General features: G+C 38.1%; 1 protein-coding gene across 1 annotated transcript; it reads right to left on the reverse strand.

The window, feature by feature from the left end:
* Positions 1-2,510: 2,510 nt before the first annotated feature.
* LOC105050798 (probable receptor-like serine/threonine-protein kinase At5g57670) lies at positions 2,511-9,891 on the reverse strand. Its single transcript, XM_073242896.1, is given in 9 exon segments — positions 2,511-2,835; positions 4,083-4,232; positions 4,345-4,406; positions 4,409-4,479; positions 4,649-4,728; positions 4,816-4,973; positions 5,098-5,352; positions 5,446-5,686; positions 9,697-9,891. Coding segments are annotated over 8 exon segments (1,155 nt in total). The 5' UTR covers positions 5,669-5,686; positions 9,697-9,891; the 3' UTR covers positions 2,511-2,679.
* Positions 9,892-11,429: the final 1,538 nt, after the last annotated feature.

Genomic DNA, 11,429 nt, shown 5'->3' on the forward strand with positions numbered 1-11,429 from the left:
GTGATTGTACAGGTTTATGTTTGAATAATTGATATAATTTTGTATAGGAATATATGTATTTTTTTTTTGTATATAAAATCTGTATATATTTTTTTTCTGTTACAGAACTTAACGATGCTTATAAGCATCGTTAATACACTGTTTAACGACGTTTATAAGCGTCGCTAATGACTTAACTGCCGACGCTTCGAAAAGCGTCTCGGTAGAGTGGATGATGCGTTGTTTTTAACGACGCTAAAAAATGCCGTTAGAAGCTTAATTACGATGCTTTAAAGCATCGTGAAAAATTATTGCGATGCTTTTAAAAAGTGTCGGTGCTTTTTATCTCCACTCTTACATAGACGACATTTTTTGAAGCATCATAAATTTTTTTAACGATGCTTATTAACATCATAAAATATTTTTTATAACATCGTTTTCGTCATTTTTACTGTAGTGATTCTATTGTGCTGCAAGGTTGGATGGCTCTGACCAACCTACTAGAATTACGTGTTGACTGGCATTCTAGCGTGTACTAAGTTTCTGGTGGTTCATTGCCTTGTTTGATGGTGGGAAAGAAGCTGAAGCCAAAGAAGACATGTTTCACGAGGGCAGAAGCGTACCGCCGAGAAGAGGTAAAGTAGAGGGTAGGTAGAAAAACAAAGGGCTTTTGCAGTTCTCCAGGTCAACGATGTTGTTCTTGGTTGATGTGGGGACTTCTGTACGTTCTGTTGTGGCAAGTTATCTTTTGCTTAGAATCGCGTGCCTGGAGATAATAATTGATAAAGAGCTTTCGGTTTTCTCAGAAAAGATGGTCTCTTTTTTCTTTTTTTCTCAAACGGTACTCAGATGGTCCGCTTGATGCCATTTACTGAATCTACTACAACTCCCATCAGTCGTGTCTTTAGCGCGAAAAGGAGGATTCCCCTTCCCTCGCGCGACTCCGTCGTTGGATCACCCCATCGCCACAGCTCTCCAAGCGAAGCGGTGATAGAACGGTGGATTCGCACGAAGGAAGGGGAGTCCTTTCGCGCTAAAGGTACAACCCGGCTCTTTGCTGGCTGGCTGGCTCTCTCTCGCGCTGTGTCTCCCACTCGAAGTGCATGCCTTTAGAAAAGAAAGGCGTAGTAGACCTTATTAATCTCTTGATCCTAAAAACTTACAACCGTCTATTTCTATTGGACTGGAGAAATAACTTGATAGATTATTAAATAAAAATTAAAATGATTTTTAGATGGTATGAATTCCCTTTTAACTTTGAATATTTTTCTTTCACTAAATTTCTATTACCTTTTGGTTAAGTTTGACTGGTTGAGTGAGTGTGTGATAATTGGTTGGAATGTGTAATCAAATAGAGAATAAATAGTGAAATAGAAAAAAGGAAAGAATAATTCATCAACATTTTTCATGGAAGAAGCTTGTTCAGAGTTCCTTCTAAATCCTCTCTGAATTAAAATTATCTGGGTTAAATAGATTTAATCCACATTGATCCAAATAATTTGTTCCCTAAGATAAATGTGGTTGGCAAAATAGCACCTTATTCCACCAGCCGGCCCAACTTAACCTACAATCAGAGGGACAGCCTTGGTATATATAAAGCTACGATAAATTTTGTGAGGCAATATATCTTAAGACCATCTCAGACCATGTTGTAAGTAATGTGGATTTGAACACACTTTCAGACCAAATTTATTTGGTTAAAAAGCAAGAGAAAAATATGTAAAAGCTCCCGAGCACTTTTACCCTACTAGTTATATGAATATTTATCTATTTGAATACCAATATATAAATAACTACAATATATGTATGTTTAATTTTGCACTCTCGCGCAACTAGTACCACGGACATTTTGATGGATAACCAGCCCATCTCAAGCCAATTCTTTTCTTGATCTCAATGATAACAATAGGCTACTTGGAAGCAATCATATAACTACTCTGCTACTTCGCTCAAAGTAGCTGCAGATTGTGGTACTTTCAAAGACAGAGCACATCATTCATCTGAAATGACTTACCATTCTGAGGGCAAACGTCTATCCAAACCCACGGATTTGTCATCTGCCTGTCTTCAGTTAGGTCAGATATTTCTCCTCCACAGCCGGTGATCATGTGGTTGCAATGCCATTTCACAGGGTTGTTCATAAAGGAGAAGTGTTTTAAATGCCTCCTCCGCACCTATGTTGCTTGTTACGATCAGTTTAGCAGCCACACACCCAAAGGCCTTCTAATCTCAACCACCTCCAACAACCCTTCAGAGGTACCAGAGCCAGGAAGAGCTCTAAAAGCTAACCACCTTCTCCTAACCTTGTCTCAACTAATCCCTTTGGTCATTTCACATAAATCCTCACATATCCTTGTTGCACTCGTGTCTACCTCTCCCAAACTGCCCATTTCTCTGGGAGTAATAATAGCATGGCGGGGCATAGCCTTGTGTGTGGACTAACTCCCACCCACATCCACTTGCCACCCGCCAGGCCAAAACCCACCTGCTTTGCTTGTACTTGTTGCCTAACTCAACAGAAAAGTAGCCTATTATCAGCCAAAAGGATAGTATTTTGAGATAGAAGGGTCTTGACCTTAAATCAAGTATACATAGACATAAAGGCAATATAGTCCCATTTTGCTACAACTAAGCAGCCATGTACATTCTCTCCCCACTCAAATGGAGTTGGAATATTAAGATATATTATCCGAAGATTAATTACTGTTGGGAGCTTCTTGTTGATGAAGATGATGAGGGGCTATCATACTCGTCGTCGAGATCATCAAAGCCCCAGAACTCATCTTCCTCCTGTTCCTCTTCAGGCATCTTCCATCGATCTTGCAGCACCTCCCCATCATCCAATAGCTCCAATACCTGTCGTCATTCATTTTGTTCTGTTAGCAATGTTTGCATTTTCTAATACTACGGGATGATTAGACTATTAGTAGACCAAGGACCCCTCTTTTAGATGCATGTATTGGGGCGTGGCATGTTCTGAATCTGTCTTTACTAAGTTTCCAAAGTGTCAAGCAAAGCTACAGCGACCATGTGCATCCCGTGAGTCACGATATCATTTTTAATGGGGACAAAAGGCAAGAACTGTTCGTGGTACCCAAGGTTCTTACACTTCAAACTAGTGGGGTGGAAAGATCTCTCGGTCTCAACACTTTTCCACGGCTCTAAGACCAACGCAACAGGCCGGCAATCAGAAAGCGGCACCCGATTCATGAATATAAACAGCACGACAGATTTTTCAGGAATCAACAGGTTGCATCAAAACATTAGACCTATAAATGTGAAGGCAAAGGCGTGCCAGCAGGACACTTCCTATCTTTTTTGTGGTTGCATGGAATCAATCTAGGTAAACTAATATGGTACATGGATGCTTACTGACGCTTGTGACTTATAGTGTTTGAAATTGGGAAGAACATATTACTCAGATATTGCAAGTTACCTTGCAACATGGTTTACCAAGACTCTTACTTGTTAAATAAACGTATCCCTTTCACATATTACTCTGGTAATTACATTTAGGAGCTAATCAAGCCAAAAAGAAAGATCGAGAATTGTGCATGAGAAAGCTGCATATGACCAAACACTTTCACAAGAATGATCCATGGCTTGGAAGTAACTCTGTTTTCCAGCTGGCATGATTATTAAAATGCAATTTGATCGTAGAATCTGGAATTGGCTACCCACTCATGACAAATGAAGGCTTTGCAACAGCTAAAAGCAAACATATTTTGGTGATAAAACAAGCACGTTATAAATTCCTTTCTATAGTTGAACACGCAAAAACATCACAGGCCTGGAAAGTTTCCTTACTAATTTAATGAAGCATTGCTGAAACCTTTATGTTTCTCTTGATGCTTATATTACAAGAGAACTTTTCTTTTTTTTTTTTTTTTTTTTCCCTCAATGCTTATATTACAAGAGAACTTCCACAACTTTAAGCATCATATTATCTTTTACTATATATGTTTTTTAATAAATATTTCACATGCTTATACTCAGATTATAGGCCTCTTTAACCATGTACTGCACCTTCATCAATATCAAAAGATATTCGTATCGAACAGTTAACAACGATCGAGCAACATACTAGAAACAACATTTAGTACCTCGGTCATGAATGGACGCCATGCTGCAGTTGCCCTGATGCAGAGAGAGGCTATGAAGGTAAGCCTGTTCAACTGTCCCAAGTCGTAGTCCTGTTCCAGTCGCGGATCCACCAGTTTCTGTATCGTGCCATCACCTAAATAAGGTTTTGCCTGTCATAAAATTTCTAACTTAGTGGTACAAATATAATGAAGATTCTATGATAATTTTAAAGGAGAGGATCCATGAGGATATAACATTAATGCAAATTTAGATAACATTTACCCAGCTAAGCAAGCTCATGTGAGACCCGTCCACCGGTTTCCTCCCTGATATGATCTCCAAAGGAATACACCAAAAGCAAAGACATCAGTCTTCTCATCAACGATCCCATGCATGAAATACTCTGGTGCCAGACACCTAGAGACATCATAAGCTCCATAAGACATTGCTTCGATAGGCATTCCATGTAAATGCTTATATCCAGCCAAATTCTATAACGCGTATAAATATTCATCAAAATCGAATTCTGAATTCATGCCAAAAAACATCTAAGTTGTCCAAGTGGAGAGTTTCAAAGATCACCAACCCGAATGTCCCTTCAATTGGTGCGACGGCACGGTGAGTCCACTCGGATGGAAGCCATTTTGCAAGCCCGAAATCTGAAATCTAAAATGGCAATATTGACTCGGTTTGAGACATTGAAGTCATTTGAGGAACTGATCGAATGACAAGGGAAAGAGTCCTGCCTTGTACCTGAGGTTCAAAATTGGTTGTCAGGAGGATATTAGAGGCCTTGATATCTCTGTGAATAATCCTTCTCTGGCATCCCTTGTGCAAGTAATGTAGCCCGCGAGCTGTACCCACTGCGATGTCGTACCTCAGCTTCCAGGCCATCGGTGGCGATTTCTCATCTACAACATAAATGGACACACTTGAATCCACCTATATATACTTGGTTCTTCTCCGAGAAAAAAAAAAAAAAATTGGAAAAATAAATGCAGCTTTTTCTCTTTTTTTTGGGTTTAGATTGGTTACCATGGAGATTAGAGGAGACAGAACCGCGCGAAGAGAACTCGAAAATAAGGTAAAGATCACGGTCGATGCAGCAACCCAAGAGGGCCGAGACGTTGGGATGTCGGACATGGCCAATGGTCCCAAGCTCCTGCAAGAAGTCCTTCTCCTTCTGCTCATCGGTCGAAGCTCTCGTCAGCCTCTTCACCGCGATCACCTGTCCATCCTCCAGAACTCCTCTGTACACCTCGGCGTACCCCCCTCTGCCGACCAAATTACCTGCTCGATTCCAATGCCAAAAGAACACGAAGATATGAAGAAGTTGGCAAATGTGCTCTTCTAATTGGGACAGAACAGGCTACAATCACAGACCTTGATGAAAACCATTCGTTGCTTCGTGGATTTCTTCATAGGAAAAGCATCTCCAACTAGGCTTCGGAGGCGGCTTCTCGTCCGGCAATGGCTCCATGGGTTTGCTGTCATCTTGGCGAGGGGAGGTAGGTGGACCTCCTTCTACTCCTCTCCTCTTCCCAATGGACACAGAGAGAAGGAACTTGAAACTTTTCCCACTAAGATACGAGAGCCGCTGCCGCATTCTAGCAGGGGTACGTAGCTAAGAGATAGAAAGAGATAGCTTACAATCTGCTGTTTTGTTGCTATGTTTCAAATGTACTTTGGAAACCGAAGGGGAAAGAAGGGAAGGAAAACCGGAGGAGCAGAAGAGAAGGCCAACCCGAGGAGGGAACCAAATGGGAAATTATAAGAGGACACGTGGAACGGGGTTTTAGCTGCATTAAAAGCTCAAAACGGTCAGCAGAAGGCTGCATGCTGCTACCGGAGGGTATGCTTTGTGAGCGGCACCACGAGGCATTAATAATGAGAGGGAATTTTGAAAAAAAAAAAAAAAAGATATGAAGTGAGGGTCGCTTTCTTCTGCTTGATGTTAGCCTTCTCTTGGGCCTTTGGAGTATGTTTTTGTAACAAAGTGTTTGCTTTTGGCACGTCCGTCATGGTGGACAAAAATAAGGTGTTATTAAAGATTAAAATATGTTAGATACGTTACTCTCGGCCATCCAAAATGGTCTGATGGATGACAGAAAGTTGAACCTAACTCACCTCCCTATCAAACTCGATGGCCCTAATCTCCCCCGAGTTGGCCCGTTACAGGTATTCCTAGTGGTTGGATTGATTGCTTCATTTTGGGCACTGATGGGAGGTAACCTGAATGGTTTTGTATCGAATTGTTTGGTGTCTGTGGTGTCATATTTATTGGAGGGGCCGGTAGCTTGGTTGTCACTGGGGTAGGCAACGAATTAGGGGTCTAAATGGGGCAGGTCGTGTCAATTATTCGATGGATTCACAAGTCTTCCACCTTTTGAATAACTGTGAATAATGAGAAGGTATTCTACCAAAAAAAATAATAATAATGAGAAGGTATTTGTACTATTTAGTCGTATGCGTATGGATTAATTGTGCTGGAATAAAACTAGGAATGTTCTGAGATAACGGAAAACATAATATGAAAAAAAAAAAAAAAAAAAAGACAATCAAGCTATAAAATCAATCATGATTTAATTTGCGGTTGTTACATAAGGGCAAAGATCATAAATAGATGATGGATGTTTCAACAACACTAGGGTCGTAAAATAACTGGCCTGCCATTTTATTTATTGGATTTGGCTTGGTTTGATGACACTCTTGACATTTGAATGGGATCAGTTGAAAGTTCCACTAGCTAGGTTCTGATTCATGTCCACCTAAAAGTCTATAATATTTGCTTTCTAAGTTAAAATAATAGCTATCTAAAACCAGTCTAATTGACGCTGTAACCACTCAATTTTATATCTTGACATGTGATGCAGACTTGAGAACACAAGATGGGCTGTTTTTATGTTCGGGTGGCAATTTAGAGCCCAATCCGCCAACTTGACATACAACTTGTCCAAGTTAAGATTTGGCATAAGCAGATTCAGGTCATAAACAAATTGATACAATTTAATCTATTTATTAAATAGCTACAGTACATATTTAAAATTCTAACATGCATAATCCATTTCAACTTGTTTAGTAACATATAAAATAAAAGGGTTTGATTTTATCCCTCTCTACCCATACCTTTGCTCCAAAACTCCAGCCATCCCTCCAATCTCCTACTCCGTTGCTGCCCCATTCCTATCTAAAGCCTCACTCCAATTTGATAGGAATTTGGTCTTATTGAAGAGAACATTCGATAAAGACTGTTTGCAGCAACTTCCCTACCTTCCATATGGTATACTCCATTTTGGGGACCCCCATCGCACACCTTCCCGCCATTGATGACCAGTAACATGGCTCTGATGGCCTTGTTGGCCTTCATCACAATCTTGTGTTCTAGGTATCTTACACTTATAAGTAAAATTTGTGATTAGAATTTGGGATTTAGAGTAATAAAGATTGAGGGTTAGGGTTTAAGGTCTAGAGCGAGAGTGGAGGGAGGAAACAACTTACAAGATTAAAATAGATTATCTATATTGATGCATTTGCAAGTTAGATCAGACCTAATCTAATGTATGCATTAAGTAGGTTAAGTTGATCAGATCGAATAATCTATTTATTAAACAGATCAAGTTCATTTTCTAATTCTAACTTATTTATTAAATAGTTAGAGTTTAGATTAATTTTTTTATTCCAAGCCATATATAACCTGATCAGAATCAATCCAATTGCCACCCCTAATCTTATGCGTCTAGAGGACTAGATGAGCAAAAGGGTATAATTGGTTTACATTCATAGGCAATGTAGGCAATGCCAGCCCAAATTTTGAACCACAAATTAGATGGCTACAAAATGGTCTAGATTTTTAAACTTATTTAATAATTTTTTTCTTAATTACAGAACGCTAGATATTGTAGTTGATAGAGAATTTATGATTGGTATCAAGAATGCAGAAACGAATCCTTTTGTTACCTTGGACTAGATCTAGATCCAACTCTTGAGCTATTGAAACTAGATATGCTAAAACTAGATCATGCAAGGTAGAAACCAAACCAAACGCCAGAGAAGTATCAAATCTAATAATGCGTGTTGACTTTAACCAGCCAGCAAGAGCATACGTTACAAATAATTGTTGATACCACCCAAACCATCTTTAGATGCATCCTAAGGGGTGTTTAGTTGGAAAAAGTAGAGGTCTGAAATTGGAATCGGAATGGATGACTCCCATTTCAATCGTTTGGTTAGAAGAAGCTCCATTTCGATTCCGATTCCAGAGTGGAATGGGAATGGCTCAATCTATATAGAACTCAATCCCTACTCTCCTCTATGGATTCAAATTTTCATTCCAATTGCGATTCCGATTCTGATTTCGATAATGAACCAACGCTTCGAGGGATTTGAGCATTCCGATTCTGATTCCAATCCATTTCGATTCTCATTTCTATTTTGATTCCGGTTGCGAATCAAACACCCCCTAGTGTAACTCGAAATACATGCACCAAATTTCAGCCTAGTATAAATTTCAAACTTTGAATTTAGTTTAGATAATCGGACAACATACAACGGACCTAAGTTGGCGTGTCTCATATCTAGGTTCGGGTTGTATCTTGTCAAAGCACTCGAAACATATCCATTCATCCACATGTGCAGATCTCAAAGTAATCATCATACGATTCGATGATGAATACACGTGAAGGAAGGTGAATCATTTTTTTGGATGAAAGATACAACCCAATCTCCTCCTGTCTAGGGCTGGTAATTTATGTTTGAGTTTGAGAGAGAGAGAGCTAAGAAGGAATTAGTTTGAGAGTGCGTTTGCTATGTTTTTATTTTATGAAGTTAGAATTATTTTAAAATTTTTTAAAAATAATTATATCTTTTAAAAATTTTATAAAAAAATTAAATGGATTAGACGGATTGAATTTGAATTCGTGGGTCAACTCACGAATCCACACGAATGTTGTGGATTGTAATCATATTGATTCTTTTTCGATCCGAATCCATATTTTTCGTATCGTGTTCACATGTCATGTCAAAAATTTCCGTCCTTACTCCTACCTATATCACTCTATGCCATAATTCTCTCTTTCTCAATTTGGTTCTCATAAGATTTTCTCGTACCCTCTACATGAAACCGGCCGGATTTCGGATCCGGCCACGTACGTTGTCGTTCATCCACCGCTGTGCACTAACGGGGTCTCGGATCCAACAAGTCAATTCAACGGTTTCGACTCGACACTAGGCTGGGGCCCGTTTTCCACTACACGTACCGAACACTGACCATCTATAGGTGAGACCCACCTGATTGATGGACGGCGGTGGACGAACAACCGGGACTCTTCGCCACCTCCCATTTCAAGAACCGATGGGAGCGCAAGGGGTCCCAACAAATTCCCAATTCCCACTTCAAAGCCTGTTCGTCTCTCCCTCTCTCTCTCTCTCTCTGTTTGTGTGGCTCCGCTTTGTGAAGGGGAGACCGAGAGGAAACGATGCCGATCGAAAACTTCTTACGCGTAGGATAAGATATCTATCTGGAATTCAATTCAACCGATCCCTGTTTTTTTTTTTTTTTTTTCAACTAATCAAACAGAAAGGAACAGAGTGCATGCGATTCTTTTAAACCAAGAGCAAGAGGAGATGGATGGTCACCTCGTGAACCGAAGAGGAGAGATCAACTCGAAACCTCTGGCAACGATCGTTTGGCGGATCTCTGCGTCTCCCGCCGCACCGTTTCTGAGCTGTTTGTCTCCCCCTGTTATGGGATTTAAGAAGAGAAGAGGGAGGGGGCAGAGATGGCGACAATTGATGAAGAAAATTTAAGAAAAGGAGAGGGAGCTCGTGATGGAGTGAGAGATTTTTACTGAGGAGAGGTGGGCTGCTATTTGAGTTGCACCGGCACCACTAATTCCTCAGTTAGAATGTTTGATCTGCCTTTTTGTGGCCGTTCGATGCCGTCGGTCTCCTCATCGTCTTAAAATTCAGACGAGAATAGCAGTTAATTACAGAGAGAGAGAGTGGAAGGAGGGACGAGCAAGGCGGGAATTTTAATAGCTCCAGCCGCCTGTCCGAAACGCACGCGCGTCTGGTTGTATGTAATAAAATTAATTTAAGGCTGGGATCCTTTGGAGGGAATGACGCTGATGAGTGTTGTTATAATTACTCCACCTGGACGGTCCAGATTTTGTTTGCTTTGTTAGGATGCCACCCACTTTTTCCATGAGGTTTTTGTTTTGGGCCCATTCTTTTGGGAATAAATACGATGGGAAGAGAAATTCTTTGTGCACTGCCCGCGGCGTAAAAAATCGGATATGAAGTGCATTATTTCGTTCGATTAAATTGTATAATTATTATTTTTTAATATTTCATAATTTTATTTTTTATTTAAAATTTTAAATAATGAAAATATTTTTTTAAAAAAATTATGATATCCTATATTGATATTATAATGTCTTACGTTGAAATTATGATTTTCCGCATACGATGTAATAATTTTTTATTAGATATTATAAAAAAAAATTTTTATCACTAAAAAATTTATAAAATTTTTATGTGATAAAAATATCCCTACCAAAATTATGACATCCTATGAAAAATTATGATATTCTGCGCAGAAAGTCATGATTTTCATACAGGATGTCAGTGATGTCATAATTTTTTTCAAAAGATGAGGGATATTTTCATTATTCAAAATTTTAAATGAAAAAATAGACTGCAGGTATTAAATACGCTATTAAATGCATATTGGAAAGTGGTAACCACACTCTAACATGATTAGATGGTGTACTCCATGTCATTTTTAATGCGCCGCATGCGATGCATAAAGAATTTTTCATAATGAGAAAGTCGGTCAACTTTTTCATTGACCAACTTATCCATATTCTCATACTTTTTAAGATGGATAAGTTACTTTCCCATGGATGGTATTTACCTATGAAATAAAGAAAAATCTTATCCATCTAAAAGGTGGGTAAATCATTTTTCTATTAATCAAAAAAATAATCTCTTTAATTCATTCTTAATATACCCTTAACCATATAATAATAATATATTATATTATATTATATCTTAATATAGTATATTATAATATGATATAATAATATAATATATTATATTAGGATAAGATATTAACATAATATAGTATATTATAATATACTATAATATATTATAATAATATTATATTATATTATTATATATAATAATAATATGTTTATATATAATAATATATAATAATATAATATAATATAATATATTATACTATATTATTATATATAATATTTTTTTATAATATATGTTATATTAATATAACATAATATAAGAATATATTATTTTATTATATAGTATATTATTAATATATTAATATATGATATTAAAATAATATTATA

The sequence above is a fragment of the Elaeis guineensis genome, chromosome 8 (assembly GCF_000442705.2).
Source record: "Elaeis guineensis isolate ETL-2024a chromosome 8, EG11, whole genome shotgun sequence".
Classification (NCBI taxonomy): Eukaryota; Viridiplantae; Streptophyta; class Magnoliopsida; order Arecales; family Arecaceae; genus Elaeis; species Elaeis guineensis.